This window comes from Pristiophorus japonicus, chromosome 2 (assembly GCF_044704955.1).
Source record: "Pristiophorus japonicus isolate sPriJap1 chromosome 2, sPriJap1.hap1, whole genome shotgun sequence".
NCBI classification, from domain to species: domain Eukaryota; kingdom Metazoa; phylum Chordata; class Chondrichthyes; family Pristiophoridae; genus Pristiophorus; species Pristiophorus japonicus.
Genome location: NC_091978.1, coordinates 21694314 through 21715699, shown reverse-complemented (window position 1 = coordinate 21715699; position 21386 = coordinate 21694314). Strand labels below are relative to the sequence as shown.

At 44.9% G+C, this 21386-nt stretch overlaps 1 protein-coding gene across 5 annotated transcripts in view; it reads right to left on the bottom strand.

Moving 5' to 3' along the window:
• atrn (attractin) overlaps nt 1-21386 on the bottom strand; it is a 418894-nt gene that overhangs the window by 348410 nt on the left and 49098 nt on the right. For all 5 annotated transcript variants that reach the window (XM_070866810.1, XM_070866809.1, XM_070866811.1 and 2 more), the window contains exons 2-3: nt 13073-13156; nt 8021-8134 (exon numbers count right to left, since the gene is read on the bottom strand). In XM_070866810.1, coding sequence (XP_070722911.1) covers nt 8021-8134; nt 13073-13156 — 198 coding nt within the window. The remainder of the gene's footprint in view (nt 1-8020; nt 8135-13072; nt 13157-21386) is intronic.

Below are 21386 nucleotides of genomic sequence, written 5' to 3'. Positions count from 1 at the left end.
CACAGTCAACCCCTTCAGTATCATTCGCCAATCTATCCTAGCCAATTCACGCCTCATACCTTCAAAGTTACCCTTCTTTAAGTTCTGGACCATGGTCTCTGAATTAACTGTTTCATTCTCCATCCGAATGCAGAATTCCACCATATTATGGTCACTCTTCCCCAAGGGGCCTCGCACAACGAGATTGCTAATTAATCCTCTCTCATTACACAACACCCAGTCTAAGATGGCCTCCCCCCTAGTTGGTTCCTCGACATATTGGTCTAAAAAACCATCCCTTACGCACTCCAGGAAATCCTCCTCCACCGTATTGTTTCCAGTTTGATTAGCCCAATCTATGTGCATATTAAAGTCACCCATTATAACTGCTGCACCTTTATTGCATGCACCCCTAATTTCATGTTTGATGCCCTCCCCAACATCACTACTACTGTTTGGAGGTCTGTACACAACTCCCACTAACGTTTTTTGCCCTTTGGTGTTCTGCAGCTCTACCCATATAGATTCCACATCATCCAAGCTAATGTCCATTCTAACTATTGCATTAATCTCCTCTTTAACCAGCAATGCTACTCCACCTCCTTTTCCTTTGATTCTATCCTTCCTGAATGTTGAATACCCCTGGATGTTGAGTTCCCAGCCCTGATCATCCTGGAGCCACATCTCTGTAATCCCAATCACATCATATTTGTTAACATCTATTTGCAGTTAATTCATCCACCTTATTACAGATACTCCTTGCATTAAGACACAAAGCCTTCAGGCTTGTTTTTTTAACACCCTTTGTCCTTTTAGAATTTTGCTCTACAGTGGCCCTTTTTGTTCTTTGCCTTGGGTTTCTCTGCCCTCCACTTTTCCTCATCTCCTTTCTGTCTTTTGCTTTTGTCTCCTTTTTGTTTCCCTCTGTCTCCCTGCATTGGTTCCCATCCCCCTGCCATATTAGTTTAACTCCTCCCCAACAGCACTAGCAAACACTCCCCTAGACCAGTTAGCCTAAAATCTATCGTTGGGAAAATGCTCGAGTCCATTATTAAGGAAGCAATAGCAGGACAGTTGGAAAATCATACGAGGCAAGCAGAATCAGCATGGTTTTTTGAAAGGGAAATCATGTTTGACAAATTTGCTGGAGTCTTTGAGGATGTAACGAACAGGGTGGATAAGGGAGAACTGGTGGATGGGGTGCATTTGGATTTCCAGAAGGCATTCGATAAGTTGCCACATAAAAGGTTACTGCACAAGATACAAGTTCACGGGGTTGGGGGTAATATATTAGCATTGACAGAGGATTGGCTAACTAACAGAAAACAGAGAACAGAGAACAATGGGTCATTTTCCGGTTGGCAAACAGTAACTAGTGGGGTGCCACAGAGATCGATGCAACTATTTACAACCTATATTAATGACTTGGATGAAGGTACCAAGTGTAATGTAGCCAAGTTTGCTGATGATACAATGATGGGTGGAAAAGAAAGTTGTGAGGACAACATAAAGAATCTGCAATGGGATATAGAGTGCCAGTGGGCAAAAATTTGGCAGATGGAATATAATGTGGTAAAGCTTTGGCAAGAACAATGAAAAAGCAAATTATTATTTCAATAGAGAGAGATTACAAAATGCTGCAGTATAGAGGGACCTGGGGGTCCTTGTGTATGAAATACAAAGTTAGTATGCAGGTACAGCCAGTAATCAGGGAGGCAAATAGAATGTTGGCCTTTATTGCAAGAGGGATGGAGTATAAAAGCAGGGAAATCCTGCTACAACCGGATATTGCGTATAAAGTTTTGATCTCCATACTTCAGGATATACTTGCATTGGAAGCAGTTCAGAGAAGGTTCATTAGGTTGATTCCGGAGATGAAGATGTTGACATATGAAGAAAGGTTGAGCCTATACTCATTGGAGTTTCGAAGAATGAGAGGTAATCTTAATGAAACATGCAAGAGACTGAGGGCTCGACAAGGTAGATGCAGAGAGGATGTTTCCACTCGTGGGGGAATCGAGAACTTGGGGGCCACAGTTGAAGAATAAGGGGTCGCCCATTTAGAACGGAGATAGAGAGGAATTTCTTCTCTCAAAGGGTCATAAATCTGTGGAATTGTCTGCCCCCAGAGAACTGTGGAGGCTGTCTCATGGAATAGATTTTAGGTGGAGATAGACAGATTTTTGAACGGTAAGGGAGTGAAGTGTTAATAACATAAGAAATAGGAGCAGAAGTATGCCATTTGGCCCCTTGAGCCTGCTCTGCCATTCAAAAAGATCATGGCTGATCTATCTGATCGTGGCTGATCAGTACGAGCAGCAGGGAGTCCGGGGACGTCGGAGGCCTACAAAAGGCCCAACGCGTCGGAGAGGCGGGAGTGCGAGCAGCAGGGAGTCCGGGAACGCCAGAGGCCTACAAAAGGCCCAACGTCGAGGAGGAGCCAGCCGGTGCAGCTGCAGTAGGGAGAAGGCAAAAAAGTAGGAAAAAAATCAAAAGGTGACGTCACAGCCAAGGGGGTAAGTGGTTTTTCTTTTTCTTTTCTTTATCAGTAAGTAACCTTTTAGCATTGTTGTTGCCAAATTAACTTTATCTACGGGTTAAGTCATGGCAGGAAAGCTCGGACACGTGTTATGCTCCTCCTGTACTATGTGGGAAGTCAGTGAAGCTTCCAGTATCCCTGACGACTACGTATGCAGGAAGTGTGTCCGGCTGCAGCTCGTGACAGACCGCATTGCGGCGCTGGACCTGCGAGCGGATTCACTCTGGAGCATGCATGATGCTGAGAATGGCGTGAATAGCATGTTTAGTGAGTTGGTCTTACCGCAGGAAAAGGGTACACAGTCAGATCGGGAATGGGTGACCAACAGGAAGAGCAGTGCAAGGAAGGTCGTGCAGGGGTCCCCTGCGGTCATCTCCCTGCAAAACAGATAGCCGCTTTGGGTACTGTTGAGGGGGCTGACTTATCAGAAGAGGGCAGCAGCAGCCAAGTTCATGGCACTGTGGCTGGCTCTGCTGCACAGCAGGGCAGGAAAAAGAGTGGGAGAGCTAATAGTGATAGGGGATTCAATTATAAGGGGAATAGATAGAAGTTTGTACGGCCGCAACAGAGACTCCAGGAGGGTATGTTGCCTCCCTGGTGCAAGGGTCAAGGATGTCTCAGAGCGGGTACAGGACATTCTGAAAAGGGAGGGTGAACAGCCAGTTGTCGTGGTGCATATAGGTTCCAACGATATAGGTTAAAAAAAAAAGGGATGAGGTCCTTCAAGATGAATTTAGGGAGTTAGGAGCTAAATTAAAAAGTAGTTCCTCAAAAATAGTAATCTCAGGATTGCTACCAGTGCCACGTGCTAGTCAGAGTAGGAATCGCAGGATAGCTCACATGAATACGTGGCTTGAGGAGTGGTGCAGAAGGGAGGGATTCAAATTCCTGGGACATTGGAACCGGTTCTGGGGGAGGTGGGATCAGTACAAACCGGACGGTCTGCACCTGGGCAGGACCGGAACCAATGTCCTAGGGGGAGTGTTTGCTAGTGCTGTTGGGGAGGGGTTAAACTAATATGGCAGGGGGATGGGAACCTATGCAGGGAGACAGAGGGAAGTAAAATGGAGTCAGAAGCAAAAGATAGAAAGAAGAAAAGTAAAAGTGGAGGGCAGAGAAACCTAAGGCAAAAAGCAAAAAGGGCCACATTGCAGCAAAACTCTAAAAGGGGCAAAGTGTGTTAGAAAGACAAGCCGGAAGGCTCTGTGCCTCAATGCGAGGAGTATTCGGAATAAGGTGGACGAATTAACTGCGCAGATAGCAGTTAACGGGTATGATATAATTGGCATCACGGGGACATGGCTCCAGGGTGACCAAGGTTGGAACTCAACATCCAAGGCTATTCAACATTTAGGAAGGATAGACAGAAAGGAAAAGGAGGCGGGGTGTCATTGCTGGTTAAGGAGGAAATTAATGCAATAGCAAGAAAGGACATTAGCTTGGATGATGTGGAATCGGTATGGGTGAAGCTGCGGAATACCAAGGGGCAGAAAACGCTAGTGGGAGTTGTGTACAGACCACCAAACAGTAGTAGTGAGATTGGGGACAGCATCAAACAAGAAATTAGGGATGCATGCAATAAAGGTACAGCAGTTATCATGGGTGACTTTAATCTACATGTTGATTGGGCTAACCAAACTGGTAGCAATGCGGTGGAGGAGGATTTCCTGGAGTGTATTAGGGATGGTTTTCTATACCAATATGTCGAAGAACCAACCAGGGAGCTGGCCATCCTCGGCTGGGTGATGTGTAAAGAGAAAGGGCTAATTAGCAATCTTGTTGTGCGAGACACCTTGGGGAAGTGGCCATAATATGGTAAAATTCTTTATTAGGATGGAGTGTGACGTAGTTAATTCAGAAACTAGGGTCCTGAACTTAAGGAAAGGTAACTTCAATGGTTTGAGCCGTGAACTGGCTAGAATAGACTGGCAAATGATACTTAAATGGTTGCCGGTGGATAGGCAACGGAAAACATTTAAAGATCACACGGATGAACTCCAGCAATTGTACATCCCTGTCTGGAGTAAAAATAAAACAGGGAAGGTGGCTCAACCATGGCTAACAAGGGAAATTAAGGATAGTGTTAAATCCAAGGAAGACGACCTGAGGACTGGGAGAAATTTAGAATTCAGCAGAGGAGGACAAAGGGTTTAATTAAGAGGGGGAAAATAAGAGTACAAGAAGAAGCTTGCCTCGAACATAAAAACTGACTGCAAAATCTTCTATAGATATGTGAAGAGAAAAAGATTGGTGAAGACAACGTAGGTCCCTTGCAGTCGGATTAAGGTGAATTTATAATGGGGAACAAAGAAATGTCAGACCAATTGAACAAATACTTTGATTCTGTCTTCACGAAGGAAGACACAAATAACCTTCTGGAAGTGCTAGGGGACAGAGGGTCTGGTGAGAAGGAGGAACTGAAGGATATTCTTATTAGGCGGGAAATTGATGGAATTGAAGGCCGATAAATCCCCAGGGCCTGATAGTCTGCATCCTAGAGTATTTAAGGAAATGGCCCTAGAAATAGTGGATGCATTGGTGATCATTTTCCAACAGTTTATCGACTCAGGATCAGTTCCTATGGACTAGAGGATAGCTAATGTAACACCACTTTATAAAAAGGAAGGGAGAGAGAAAGCGGGTAATTATAACCAGTTAGCCTAACATCAGTGGTGGGGAAAATGTTGGAATCAATTATTAAGGATGAAATAGCAGCGCATTTGGAAAGCAGTGACACGATCGGTCCATGTCAGCATGGATTTATGAAGGGGAAATCATGCTTGACAAATCTTTTGGAATTTTTTGAGGATGTAAATAGTAGAGTGGACAAGGGAGAACCAGTGGATGTGGTGCATTTGGACTTTCAAAAGGATTTTGATAAGGTCCCACACAAGAGACTGGTGTGCAAAATCAAAGCACATGGTATTGGGGGTAATATAATTACGTGGATAGAGAACTAGTTGGCAGACAGGAAGCAGAGAGTCGGGATAAACGGGTCCTTTTAAGAATGGCAGGCAGTGACTAGTGGAGTGCCGCAGGGCTCAGTGCTGGGACCCCAGCTCTATACAGTACACATCAATGATTTGGATGAAGGAATTGAGTGTAATATCTCCAAGTTTGCAAATTACACTAAACTGGGTGGCGGTGTGAGCTGTGAGGGGGACGCTAAGAGGCTGCAGGGTGACAGACAGGTTAGGCGAGTGGGCAAATGCATGGCAAATGCAGTATAATGTGGATAAATGTGAGGTTATCCAATTTGGGGGCAAAAACACAAAGACAGAATATTGTCTGAATGGTGGCAGATTAAGAAAAGGGGAGGTGCAACGAGACCTGGGTGTCATGGTTCATCAGTCATGGAAAGGTGGCATACAGGTACAGCAGGTGGTGAAGGCGGCAAATGGTATGTTGGCCTTCATAGTTAGGGTATTTAAGTATAGGAGCAGAGAGGTCTTACTGCAGTTATACAGGGCCTTGGTGAGGCCTCACCTGGAATATTGTGTTCAGTTTTGGTCTCCTAATCTGAGGAAGGACGTTCTTGCTATTGAGGGAGTGCAGCGAAGGTTCACCAGACTGATTCCCGGGATGGCTGGACTGACATATGAGGAAAGACTGGATCAACTGGGCCTTTATAAAGAAGAATGAGAGGGGATCTCATCGAAACATATAAGATTCTGACGGGACGGGACAGGTTAGATGCGGGTAGATTGTTCCCGATGTTGGGGAAGTCCAGAACCAGGGAACACAGTCTTTGAATAAGGGGTAGGCCATTTAGGACTGAGATGAGGAGAAACTTCTTCACTCAGAGAGTTGTTAACCTGTGGAATTCCCTACCGCAGAAAGTTGTTGATGCCAGTTCATTGGATATATTCAAGAGGGAGTTAGATATGGCTCTTACGGCTAAGGGGATCAAGGGGTATGGAGAGAAAGCAGGAAACGGGTACTAAGGGAATGATCAGCCATGATCTTATCGAATGCTGGTGCAGGCTCGAAGGGCCGAATGGCCTACTCCTGCACCTATTTTCTATGTTTCTATGTTTCTATGATCATGGGCTCAGCGCCACTTCCCTGCCTGCTCCCTATAACCCTTTACTCCCTTATCGCTCAAATATTCCACAGATTTATAACCCTCAGAAGAAATTCCTCCTCATCTTAGTTTTAAATGTCCTCTGTCGCTTCAGGAAGTGGATCGAGTTACAATTTGCAAAGTCAGTGAGACCTTGGGATGGGCGGTTCCAATTTCGTATTCCTCTGAAACTTCAAGGTGTGGCTTATCCTCCAAGAGGACCAATCAGAAACAAAGGATGGAGCATGTTGGCCATTTTGGCAGTACAAATAAACGCGTCCATGTTTAAATGGTGTCAGCCGTGGTTCAGTGGCAGCACTCTCACCTCGGCGACAGGAAGTTCAAGTCTCCTTCCAAGACTTAGCACATCTCGGCTGAGACTGCAGGACAGTACCATGGGAGAGCTACAGTGTCGGAGGTGTCGTCTCAGGTGGATGTAATAGTTACCATGGCACTTTTTCGAAGAAGAGCAGGGGAGTTCGCCTCGGTGTCCTGGCCAATATTTATCCCTCAACCAACATCACTAAAACAGACCATTGGGCCATCATTACATTGTGGTCATTATATCGTTTGAGACCTTTCTGTGCTCAAATTGGCTGGCACGTTTCCTGCATTACAACAGTGACTACACTTCAAAAAGTACTTCATTGGCTGTAAAACGCTTTGAGACGCCTGGAGTTCGCGATAGGCGCAAGTCTTTCTTTAAAATAATAAAGGACTTCCACCAAATAAGGAGAAAGGAACCAAGGAATATAATAAACTAAGAACCTGAGGATCACCAACTTGAGGACTAGATTTGTGAATTAGATACTGGCTCAAGTTAAGCATTCCCGACTTAAACTGTACCTGGATAACAAAGCAAGTTGCAGTCTAAAGCAACGAGCACCAATTATGAAACCAGTTTTATAAATTCATGCAACTAGTGTCCATTCAACAGTTAAATTGCCAAGTCGTACAGATTCAAATGTTTGTCAAGATTAACTGACAACAAATGACTATTAACTCTTGTTTGATGAACACTGTGCAGATATTAAAAGTACAAGTCTAAACTCTTATAAGTCTGAATCACTTTACCTGGTCCCATATGCAGAGCTGTGGCAATCTATTAACCGTGAGAATCATCACAGCGTCGTCATTTAATAGTCAAGTTTAAATGACGTCAACCATGAAAGAAAATCTATTATGAACTGTCATCCAAGGCCCAAGATCAAATTAAGGCTTTATAATTGCCTTCAGCTCCAACTTTACGAGGTTTTATTGCATAATTTTTTCACTCTGACAACCAATTATCTATTTCTTTCTTTGATCTTTAAAAATATGAGCATGGCACAGTCAGCATTGGGACATTATTGCTGCAGCTTTAATCGGCTAATGATCTGCACTTACTGAGAAATTCCACAATCAAAGCATTCTAAATCCAGCTGAACAACTCTCCTTACCTGAACACGGCTAACAGTGGTGCATAAACTGAGTCCCCATCATACACATACAAATGATCCCAGCTGCATTCCGTGGCAAAGTGGATGAATCGAAGCCTCAATATTGTGTTTGGCCTAGATTTTTAAAACAAATTCAGGTTAAGGCAGTCTTTATTTATAATCAGCACTAAAAATGCTCAAAATGTTCATTTATCAACATCTATAACTCGGTGAACAGTGAGATGCAGTATGAAACCATATAAACCAGGAGATTTATACAAATACGACCTCTGATCTGTGTTCAGTTATCTCTACCAACAAGGGTGGTAGTGAGCTTGTTGTTCTCAGTCCCGAGATGAGTTTGGACGGGATAATATTTGTAGAAGTATAAATAAGGATTTATTGTAGAATTTAATGACATCCCTTCCCCCCCCCTCCTCCCCACCTCATTCTGGACACCTAATTTGTAACCTGCGCCTGATTTTTTTAATGTGTAGAACAGGTTTTTTCAGTTCTACAAAAATCTTCACTTGCTCCATTCTAACTTAGTTTGGAGTATGTTTTCACTGTGGAAACTTTGAAATCAGGCGCCAGTGGCCGGACACGCCCCCTTTTGAAGAAAAAATTCTGTTCCAAAGTAGAACAGTTCTACCTGACTAGAACTGCAGAAAAACAAATGTGGAGAATTGCGATTTCTAAGATAGTCCGTTCTCCACCAGTTGCTCCTAAAAATCAGGTGCAAATCATGTGGAAACTTGGGCCCATACTGTCTAGGCTCGCACTGAATGTTGCCACTTAAATAAAGTATCAGAAGTTTCTCAGTACCACTGGAACTGTAAACAAATGTTGGTAGCACACCATACTGTAGCACAGGTCATTGTGACCAATCCCAGAGAAAGAGAAGTTTATTTTCTCCCCACATCTACGGATGGATATAGTGCATTACTATGTCACAGATCAAGCAACCTGCAATACCTCAGTCAAGTGATTATTGATGCGTGAGCCTTTATAGCGAGTGGCAATTTGACCATTCTAAGGGCTAAAGACATCACAAGCGAGCCACTGGGAAGGCCACATTTATTTCTTAACCCTACCTGCCCTGCAAAATATTGTTGCAGCTGCATCCATAGAAGCAGTGGTGACTTGAGCCTCATCAATAGTGGAGTGGCTTTGGCAGTCAGGAGGTGGGCCAGACATTGAAGAGTATCTAGTCTCTGCCCTGCTCTTGTGGCCAATGCGTCAATTTGGCTGGTCCAGTTACGTTTCCAGTCATGTTAAACCCAAGATATCCATGGTCGGGGACTGGGCGATGGTGGTGCCACTGAAGGTCAATAGTAATACGGTTGTGCAGTAAACATGGGTACGGTAGTGCAGTGGTTATGTTACAGGTCTAGCAATCATGACGTCCTGGAACAATAATCCAGAAAATTCAAGTTCAAATTCCACCATGGCAGTTTCATAGAATCATAGAAACAGAGAAAGTAGGTGCAGGAGTTGGCCATCCGGCCCTTCGAGCCTGCACCACCATTCAATAAGATCATGGCTGATCATTCCTTCAGTACCCCGTTCCTGCTTTCTCTCCATACCCCTTGATCCCTTTAGCCGCAAGGGCCATATCTAACATCCTCTTGAATATATCCAATGAACTGGCATCAACAACTCTCTGTGGTAGGGAATTCCAGAGGTTAACAGAAGTTCCTCCTCATCTCAGTCCTAAATGGCTTACCCCTTATCCTCAGACTATGTCCCCTGATTCTGGACTTCCCCAACATCGGGAACATTCTTCCTGCATCTAACCTGTCCAGTCCCGTCAGAATTTTATATGTTTCTATGAGATCCCTCTCATCCTTCCAAACTCCAGTGAATACAGGCCCAGTCGATCCAGTCTCTCCTCATATGTCAGTCCTACCATCCCAGGAATCAGTCTCGTGAACCTTCGCTGCACTCCCTCAAAAGTAAGAACGTCCTTCCTCAGATTAAGAGACCAAAACTGAACACAATATTCCAGGTGGGGCCTCACCAAGGCCCTGTACAACTGCAGTAAGACCTCCCCTGCTCCTATACTCAAATCCCCTTGCTATGAAGGCCAACATACCATTTGCCTTCTTCACTGCCTGCTGTACCTGCATGCTAATCTTCAATGACTGATGAATCATGACACCCAGGTCTCGCTGCACCTCCCCTTTTCCTAAGCTGCCGCCATTCAGAAAATATTCTGCCTTCGTGTTTTTGCCCCCAAAGTGGATACCTCACATTTATCCACATTATACTGCATCTGCCATGTATTTGCCCACTCGCCTAACCTGTCCAAATTAACCTGCAGCCTCTTAGCATCCTCCTCACAGCTCACACCGTCACCCAGTTCAGTGTCATCTGCAAAGTTGGAGATATTACACTCAATTCCATCATCCAAGTCATTAATATATATTGTAAAGAGCTGGGGTCCCAGCACTGAGCCCTGCGGCACTCCACTAGTCTCTGCCTGCAATTCTGAAAAGGACCCGTTAATCCCGACTCTCTGCTTCCTGTCTGCCAACCAGTTCTCTATCCACGTCAGTACATTACCCCCAATACCATGTACCATGTGCTTTGATTTTGCACACCAATCTCTTGTGTGGGACCTTGTCAAAAGCCTTTTGAAAGTCTAAATACACCACATCCACTGGTTTTCCCTTGTCCACTCTACTAGTTACATCCTCAAAAAATTCCAGAAGATTTGTCAAGCATGATTTCCCCTTCATAAATCCATGCTGACTTGGACTAATCCTATCACTGCTTTCCAAATGCGCTGCTATTTCATCCTTAATGATTGATTCCAACATTTTCCCCACCACTGATGTCAGACTAACCAGTCTATAATTACCCGTTTTCTTTCTCCCTCCTTTTTTAAAAAGTGGTGTTACATTAGCAACCCTCCAGTCCATAGGAACTGATCCAGAGTCGATAGACTATTGGAAAATGATCACCAATGCATCCACTATTTCTAGGGCCACTTCCTTAAGTACTCTGGGATGTAGACTATCAGGTCCTGGAGATTTGTCGGCCTTCAATTTCCCTAACACAATTTCCCGCCCAATAAGGATACCCTTCAGTTACTCCTTCTCACTAGACCTTCTGACCCCTAGTACATCCAGAAGGTTATTTGTGTCTTCCTTTGTGAAGACAGAACCAAAGTACTTGTTCAACTGGTCTGCCATTTCTTTGTTCCCCATTATAAATTCACCCGAATCCAACTGCAAGAGACCTATGTTTGTCTTCACTAATCTTTTTCCCTTCACATATCAGAATTGAAATCAAGTTTAAAAACATGTGGAAATACCAGCAAAAAAAGTGACCATGAAGCGGTCAATTGTTGTAAAAACCCAATTGATCCACCAATATCCTTTAGAGAAGTAAATCTGCCATCCTTACCTGACCTAGCTTGTGTGTGACTCCAGTTTCACACCAGTCTGAACCGCCCTCAGAAGTGGTCTAGCAAACTACTCAGTTGCATCAAACTGCTACAAAGAATACGGATTGCAGTGGTTCAAGGCCGACCACCAGCTTCTCAGGGCACCTTGTAACAGGCAATAAATGCCAGACTTGCAGTAATGCCTAAATCTAAGAATGATTTTTTTTTTTAATAAGTGGAAATGGCTGGCGTTCTCTTGCTCGAGATGGTTATTACTTGATATTTGTGTGGTGTGAATGTTACCTGCCACTTGTCAGCTCAAGACTGGATGGTATCCAGCTCCTGTTGTGGGCCCGTATGGACTGCTTCATTATCTAGAGAAGTTGAACACTGTGGAGTCAACAGCAAAAGAGCCACTCCTGACCTCAAGACCGAGAGAAGGACATTGAAGATGGTTGGGCCCTGGATGCTTCCAAGAAACTCCCGCAGCGATGGTCTGGGGTGCGATAACTGGCCTTAGACGACCACAACCATTTTCTTTTGCATCCGGTATAACTCCTGAATTTTCCCTTTGTCCCCATCCCAATTGACCTGAGCTTTGCTGGAGCTCCTTTGCAATACTTGATTGAATCGTGCCTTGATGTCAAGGCAGCTACTACCATCTCACCTCTCCCATCCAAGCACAGATCAAAGTTGTGATGAGGACTATAGCTGACTCCAGCCATCACTTTTCCTGACTATTGGGAAGAGATTGAGGGGCAGCAATTGGCCAGGTTAGATATCAGTTTTTTTTTTTTAAATGGCGAATAACTGGGCAATCTTCTGCACATTTGGGCAGATAACGTCAGATGCAGTTTAAAAGCCGCACTTGACCAGATTAATAGAATAATAGAAATTTACAGCACAGGAGGCGGCCATTTCGGCCCGTATATTGGCTAGGGAAGCAGCTAGCTCTGGTCCACAGATCTTATAGCTGTTTTGGTCCACAGCACTCAGCCGCTTGTTTGTCACATCGAATGTACCAAATTGGCTGGACACTGGCAACTATGGTAGGGGGATTTCAGTAGGATCCTCCACTCGGTATTTTTGGCTGAAGACACTTGCAAACACCTCAGCCTTGTCTCTCGCATCGACGTGCTGGACCCCATGTAGTTGAGGACAGAGACATCCAGAGTCGTCACCTCCTTTTAGTTGCCTGGTTGTCAGCCACGCTTCTCAACTGGATGTGGTGGTGCTGCTGAGCATTGCTCTGATCTACTGGTCTGGCATTGCTTAGCTGCCCATCGCCTGCTGCTTTTGTTTTGTCAGCTGGCAGCTTCACTAGATTGATTTCTCATTTTACAGTATGCCTGGTGATGCTCCGGATATGACATACCATAAAGTGAGGAACTGAACAAGGGTGTCTCCTGGCTTGATACCGATCTACGACTGGAGGGAATTTCAAGGTATGAGAGGACACACCTTGGCAATCGTCTAACACTCTCAGATAGATGATCCGTGTCTTAACTTGCAGTGGGAAACAATTCTACAACTGCTAATGACCCACAGCACTTCCTGGTACAGATCCCACATCACCCCTTCCTCTGAGCTGATGACAACAATTGATACAGGGAGAATTGAGGGCAAGACTTGCATACAAAATCAGACAGTGTGTGTTGAAATGCGAAGACTCAAATACTCACTGCCCTTCAATAAGCCATGTACATTTTGTTTTGTATTTGTAGTTCCCAGGTCCATCACTAAGATATCCAAATGGCCCAGTTAATCTGTAAATTAAACAAAATTACAGTAATTAAAAAGGAGGCTCCTTATACAGTTTGACACATTTATTTAAAAAGGGTATGAATAATTATCAACTTCTGGGGGGGCGGGGCAAAGAGGGGGAGGATACAACTGAAGAACCACTGGTCATGGTTCCACACAAACATCATTGGCTTAAGACAATTTATCTTGAAGCCTCTCGGTACCCGATACATTAAATCAAGGCTAGTGACAATATCCGATTAGATAAATGACAAGGATAATAACTGCAGTCCATTATATATCTGCAAGATACAGGGGAAAATGGTTTAGCACAGAAGAGCAAAATTGCTCGCTAGTGGGGCAAAACACCAAATTCTGAAAAAGATTTCACTATAAACCCTGGGAAGTGAGTGCCGACTGGATTGCTATCTTGAATACTTACATTTTGAAAAATCTAATAATTCTACAATTTCCAAACAGCTCTGCAAACAGGGGTTGCACAATCGATGCAGAATAAATTTGTTAACCCATATCTGCAGTCGTAGAAAGCAGAATCTAAGGCAGACACCAAAAATTACCATAGTAATACACTCACTGCAATGGGGTAAGAGCTCGGGTCTCAAGCCTCTGACCAGACTGATTCCCGGGATGGTGGGACTGACATATCAAGAAAGACTGTATCAACTGGGCTTGTATTCACTGTAGTTTAGAAGAATGAGAGGGGATCTCATAGAAACGTTTAAAATTCTGATGGGTTTAGACAAGTTAGATGCAGGAAGGATGTTCCCAATGTTGGGGAAGTCCAGAACCAGGGGTCACAGTCTAAGGATAAGGGGTAAGCCATTTAGGACCGAGATGAGGAGAAACTTTTTCACCCAGAGAGTGGTGAACCTGTGGAATTCTCTACCACAGAAAGTTGTTGAGGGCAATTCACTAAAGGAGTTAGATGTAGTCCTTACTACTAGGGGGATCAAGGGGTATGGCGAGAAAGCAGGAATGGGGTCCTGAAGTTGTATATTCAGCCATGAACTCATTGAATGGTGGTGCAGGCTCAAAGGGCCGAATGGTCTACTCCTGCACCTACTTTCTATGTTTCTATCACATTACGTAGCAGAAGTTTGGTTTTAATTCAGACCTACTAATAAAGATCATGTAAGATGACAAGCAGAAGTCATGTTTCAGGACAATAATCTTTCACAACTATAGGTAAGGCTGTAGCTCCTGGCTGACAATGACGACGACGGCAACGACCCTACATAAACTAGAGATGATCCAAAACTCGGCTGCCCGTGTCCTAACTCGTACCAAGTCCCACTTGCCCATCACCTGTGTGCTCCCTGACCTATATCCCGGTTAAGCAACGCCTTGATTTCAAAATTCTCATCCTTGTTTTCAAATCTCTCCATGGCCTCGCCCCTCCCCATCTCTAATCTCTCCCCACCCACCACCTCCTCCCCCGAGATATCTGCGCTCCTCTAATTCTGCCCCCTTGAGCATCCCTAATTATAATCAGTCAACCACTTGTGGCCGTGCCTTCTGATGCCTAAGTCCTAAGCTCTGGACCTCCCTGCCTCAACCTTTCCGTCTCTCTCCCTCTCTTTCCTCCTTCAAGATGCTCCTTAAAACCTACCTCTGTGACCAAGCTGCGCTAATTTCTACTTATGCGGCTCGGTGTCAATTTTTTAAAATCTCAATACTCCTGTGAAACATCTTGGGACGTTTCACTATGTCAAAGGTGCTATATAAATGCAAGTTGTTGTTGTAGCTGCCTTTAATCGCCTTTAAAAAAAAGATAAAAGCAGTACTAATGAAAATCCCTCACATCAGGTTAACTGCTGGAGTTACTGTTAACTGCTGGAGGGAGCAGCGTGCGGCAGCCCAGCCATCGGCATGGTCCCAGCCTGCAAGACCATCAGCAGGCCAGGGCCATTGGTGGGAGCAGCATGCGGTGGCATACCACTGCAGGGAGCAGCACGAGCTGCTGCAGGAGGGCGACGGCTGCGAAGCCAGGTCGCTGATTACAGTGCAGGCAGGAACAGCATGAGAGGCGAAGGTGCAGCAAGAGTCCGTAGAGGGAAGTGACTGGGGCCCAGGAGAGGCGTGAATCTGGGGCCCAGAAGAGGGGAGGCCCCAGGGGCAGCATGGGCCCCCATACGGAGATATGTGTGCACGCTCGGTCTGTGCAGCAGAGCTGGTCTCCAGTCGTCTTGGGTAATCCTTGCCACTGGACCAAGACTTAGCTCTGTCAAGCCCGTGTGGTGGCTGGTGTGCAACGGCCACCACACGTTAAAAAATTCACACACAGGCCTAACCCTTCAATATGTAGTTCGGGACCTGGAATATTAGGTCCTTCATTGAAACACCTGTCAACTCATCCCTTTTTGGCGTGGAAGCAAGTCATCCTCGCTTCGAGGGACCGCCTATGATGATGAACTGCTGGAGGTCTGCTCATATTTCCTGGACTCCTCTGCCTTCAGTATTGTGCTCTCTGCTGGGCACCACTGTGGGCCACAACTGCTGTGACTCTGCTCTGTCCCTTTACCGCTTCAAGTTTAACGTGACCCATTCCAGTCTGCTGCAATAGCCTTCAGGACTGTATTCTGCACGGTTAGATTCGCAGCTTTACTCTGGACATAACTACGCCTTCTTCTCGGCTGAAGTCCATTTCTCTATTGGCTTCTGGGCTCTACTGTGACATCCTTCACTGCCAGTTTCTACCGAGGCTATTTTCTGTTAGACTGCTTTCATTCCACGAGCTGCTTTGCTTCTATGGGCTCAGTTTTCTGCTCCCCTGCTGGGAATGGTTTGCTCCAGTCTGAGCTCGCTTTGACCTGTCTCCATCTGTTCCTCTTCCCAAGTGAAGACCAAGGATGGAGCTCTGGGCAGACTGAAGGTAACAGTGCAAGCATGAGATAAGAATTTTAAATCTGAGATGGTAGATTTTTGTTAACCAAGCGATATGGGGCAAATGCAGGTATATGGAGTTAGACCAGACTAGCCATGGTCTCAATGAATGGTGGAACAGGTTCGAGGGACAAAATATTCCTGTTCCTATGTTCCAAGCAGCATTGTGGGCATACCTTCACCAGATGGACTGCAGTGCAAGCAACAAGGAAGATTGAGAAGAGGGTTGGTGCGATGATGCAGCCCTGCATGACCCTGGACAACATGGGACCACTTTCCATACCTCAGGAGCCTATTATCAACAAGGGCAGACAGCGACGAGATTCCAGTGTGTCAGCGCAGCCTTCGGCTGCCTGAGGTAAAGAGTGTTCGAAGATCAGGCCCTCAAATCTGCCACCAAGCTCATGGTCTACAGGGCTGTAGTGATACCCGCCCTCCTGTATGGCTCAGAGACTTGGACCATGTACAGTAGACACCTCAAATCATTGGAGAAATACCACCAACAATTTCTCCGCAAGACCCTGCAAATCCCCTGGGAGGACAGATGCACCAACGTTAGTGTCCTCGATGAGGCCAGCATCGAAGCACTGACCACACTCGACCAGCTCCGTTGGGGGGGGCCACATTGTTCGCCTGACACAAGACTCCCAAAGCAAGCACTCTACTCAGAACTCCTACACGGCAAGCGAGCCCAAGGTGGGCAGAGGAAATGTTTCAAGGACACCCTCAAAGCATGCATGATAAAATGAAACATCCCCACCGACATCTGGGAGTCCCTGGCCAAAGACTGCCTTAAGTGGAGGAAGTGCATCCGTGAGGGCACTGAGCACCTCGAGTCTCATCGCCGAGAGCATGCAGAAATCAAGCGCAGGCAGCGGAAGGAGGATGCAACAAACCAGCCGCACCCATCCTTTCCCTCAACGGCTATCAGTCCCACCTGTGACAGAGACTGTACTTCCCGTATTGGACTGTACAGTCACCTGAGAACTCACTTTTAGAGTGGAAGCAAGTCTTCCTCGATTTCGAGGGACTGCCTATGATGATGATGCAGTGGAAGAAAGCCCACCACCACCACCTTCTAAAGGGCAACAAATGCCAGCGATGCCCATATCCTGAAGAACAACTGAAAATAACCTCCTAACATTTTAATCATGTTATTTAATTTAAGCGAGTATAATTATCGGAAATTGCACTGACCATTAGGACAACCCAAAGCAGCACCATGGGAGTATTTCATCAAATCTCCTGACGTCATGCAGATGAAAAGAAATTGTATCAAATTGATCAGTAGCACTTCCATGCTTATTTATAACATGGCCTTTCTGGTCTCAGTACATTTGGTGTAGATCAAGTAGGACTGAGTGAAACTTTGATGATAAATGCTTAATTCAGACAGAAATTTAACCGCAGGATAGTACTGTGCTGTTTGAAGTGAGGTTCCCCAAGGCCTTTTTGGTTACAGTGACACACTCAGTATTTCACTGACACTCGTCTATGGCACCCAATTTACTTTGATGCTATTAGAACACTGAACTACACTGTCCTCCAACAACACTGCTCCTTTCTGAAGAAAAATTAATAGCTGCAAGTAAAAGATCACAAGCTAAGCGTGATGATTTAATCTATCTTAGTTGATCCATTTGTTAAAAAAAGCAATCGTCACCCTCCATCACAACTTGGTCATAAAACATAAATGAAAGTTTCTTAAAATGATACTGCTCCCATTACCCAACCCAGAAGTACGTTCCAAATCACAACAGGTTTGGAAGAAGAAAATCATTCCAGAGCATAGACCTTAAATTTTCCAATTACAGCATCTAACTGTTTATTAATTAAACCCAGTGGCCACTAAAGGTGATCACCCGCTGTACAGAAATATTTCTTGGCATCTGCCCTAAACAATTTCTTCACAGCCCTGAGCCTGCACATGCGCTCCTGCTGTCTCAGCACATAGAAACATAGAAAATAGGTGCAGCAGTAGGCCATTTGGCCCTTCGAGCCTGCACCACCATTCAATATCATATCTGATCATAATGTTTCAGCTTTACCAAGTATCTAGCAAGAATGCTGATGACTTTTTATGCAAAGAGCAGCTTCCAGCTTTTCTTCAACTCTAAATTTTCCTTTCACCAGTTACACCCGAGTCCCTTTAGCCTACTTCTCGCACAAAATATAAGTAAATGAGATGGCAAACTCACTCTGGGTGGGTGTGGGGTGGGAAGAGAGTTTCATATGTTGTTGAGCAAAGTTCAAATGAACACGAGTTTACAGCCTGTACATAAAATAAGCCTCAAGTTCTTGGAATACAAGAGAGACAAGGGACTTCTGTTATGTGGAGAGACTAGAGAAGCTGGGATAGTTTTCTTTAGAGCAGACAACATTCCAGGGAGATTTAATAGAGGTGTTCAAAACTATGTGGGGTTTTGATAGAGTATATAGGGAGAACCTTTTTGCAGTGGCAGGAGGGTCAGTAATGAGCGGACAGATTTATGGTAATTGGGGAAAGAATCAGAGGAGAGATGAGAAGACATTTCTTTGCACAGTGAGTTATGATCTGGAATGCACTGCCACAAAGGGTGGTTGAAGCAGATTCAAGAGTAAATTTCAAAAGAGAATTGAATAAATACTTGGAGAAAAAATTTGTCGGGCTATGGGGGAAGGGTAGGCGAGTGGTACTAATTGGACAGCTCTTTGAAAAAGCCGGCACAGGCACGATGGACCAAACGATCTCCTCCTGTGCTGCAGTCTGTGAGAAGGAGACGATGATGAATAAGACATTAATTATGCCGTGTTTTGGAGTACACTACTCATTTTAGGCTCACCATTTACAGAAAAGATTAAAATGGTGCGACATAGATTCCCTGGGATGATCGCAGGACAGAGTTTGATTTGAGACTTGAAAAACTAGGGCTGTATAGTCAGTTCTGGATAACAGGTCACAAAGATGTTTAAAAGTTTTGAAAAACACCCAAGACATTAAACAGTCGAAGTTTATTTCGACTGGTTCTTGAATCATGAACCAGAAGAAATTAACAAACAGGATTACACCAAAATCAATGGGAAGGGGAGGTTTCAAGATTCTTTCCCCTTATAGAGGGCAGCAAGTTGAAATGCATTAACAGAAGTAGCCAAAGAATCAATCATTAAAAGAGGGAAAAGGATATTAAACGGTTGTAGGAACATCGCAGAAAGGAAATCGTCTTTTCCTATTCATTCTCGCCCCCCACCAAAAAAAAACACTGATATTAAATCTTAATTTTCTCCACTAGAAATAGTCCTACTTATTTCAGAAATAAGAATTTTAAGGAATATGGAGAGAAGGCAGGGAGTTAGAGTGAACACGTAGAACTACCATGAGGAGAATAGTTGGAACCAATGCAAAGCCAGCACTGGTAAATGTATAATGGGCCAAGTGACCTCCTTCTGCACTGACATATAAGTTCCCATTTTACAACTTACCTGGATTTTATGGGGATGACTGTTTTGTGGCAGGTGCCACAGCAGATGCCAGCAGGCAGGGTCGCTGATCACTGCAGCATTTTGTTTTGCTTTACTTCCTCATGCTGCAGCAGTGGTACTTCTACAGTGACGAGATGGAAGTGTGTAACATTGGATAAAGGAACAGGAAGATACCATCAGATCTGCTCTGACATTGTTAGCCATGGTAATTCTACGTGGTCACCCTAACTCCCTGCCTTTTCTCCATATTCCTTAAAATTCTTATTTCCAAAGTAAGTAGGATTATTTTGTGGAGAAAACTAAGATTTATCAGTTTTTTTTGGGGGGGTGGGGTTAGAACGAATAGGGAAAGACTATTTCCTTTGGTTGACAAATCAATGATTGAAGGGTTATCATTTTAAAATGGTTGGTGAGAAAACAGCTTACAAGGAATTTCTTTATGCAGATTACTCCAGCATGGAATGCTTTACCACAGAGCAGAGACCATGGCTTCCTTTAAGGGAAAATTGAACAAATATTTAAACCAGAATCTCGCAGCACATTCCGTCCACTGTGCCTGTGCCGGCTCTTTGAAAGAGCTATCCAATAAGTCCCACTCCCCTGCCCCTTCCCTACAGCTCTGCAAATATTTTGTTTTTCAAGTATTTATCCAATTCCGTTTTTGAAAGTTACGACTGAATCTGCTTCCACCACCCTTTCAGGCAGCGCATTCCAGATCACAGCAACTCGCTGCATAAAAAAATTCTCATCTCACTCCAGGTCAGTTAAAAGTTGGTCTTGCCTTTGGGAAGGTAAGGACACTGCATCCCATGCAGAGTCAGGCAGAGTAAGTGAGACAGTGCCATTCATTTTGGACTGTGGTAGCAAAGAGCTGGTACAGAGTGGTCCAAATGTCCTCCTTGGGTTGTAAACTTGTATGGTTCTATCCATCTCCCTTTTAAACAACTTTACATAGAATCGACAGCACAGAACCAGGCCATGCCGGTTTTTATGCCCCAGTCGAGCCTCCTTCCATTTCTAACCATCAGCATAACCCTCTATTCCTTTAAGAACATAATAGGAGGAGTAGGCCACTTGACCCCTCGAGCCTGCTCCGCCATTTAATAAGATCATGACCATGTACAGTAGACACCAAGTCGCTGGAGAAATACCACCAACGATGTCTCCGCAAGATCCTACAAATCCCCTGGGAGGACAGACGCACCAACATTAGCGTCCTCGACCAGGCCAACATCCCCAGCATTGAAGCACTGACCACACTTGAACAACTCCACTGGGCAGGCCACATTGTTCGCATGCCAGACACGAGACTCCCAAAGCAAGCGCTCTACTCGGAACTCCTTCACGGCAAGCGGCAGAGGAAACGTTACAAGGACACCCTTAAAGCCTCCCTGATGAAGTGCAACATCCCCACTGACACCAGGAAGTCCCTGGCCAAAGACTGCCCTAAGTAGAGGAAGTGCATCTGGGAGGGCGCTGAGCACCTCGAGTCTCGTCGCCAAAAGCATGCAGAAATAAAGCGCAGGCAGCGGAAGGAGCATGCTGAAAACCTGTCGCACCCACCCTTTCCCTCAACACCCATCTGTCCCACCTGTGACTGGGACTGTGGTTCTCGTATTGGACTGTTCAGCCACCAAAGGACTCATTTTAAGAGTGGAAGCAAGTCTTCCTCAATTCCGAGGGATTGCCTATGATGATATGATGATGGCTCACAAACTATTTTTTCTGATTGGGAAGTCAGTGATGAGGTGTCGTGAAATTTAAAATTGTTGGGAGGGGTTGAGAGAAGTCCCACAGATGGTTGTTCTAGAGTACAATGTTTCAACATATGGAGCCGTTAAGGCTGAGACCATTTCTTCTTTTAAAAGGATGATGATTTGAAAAAAAGAG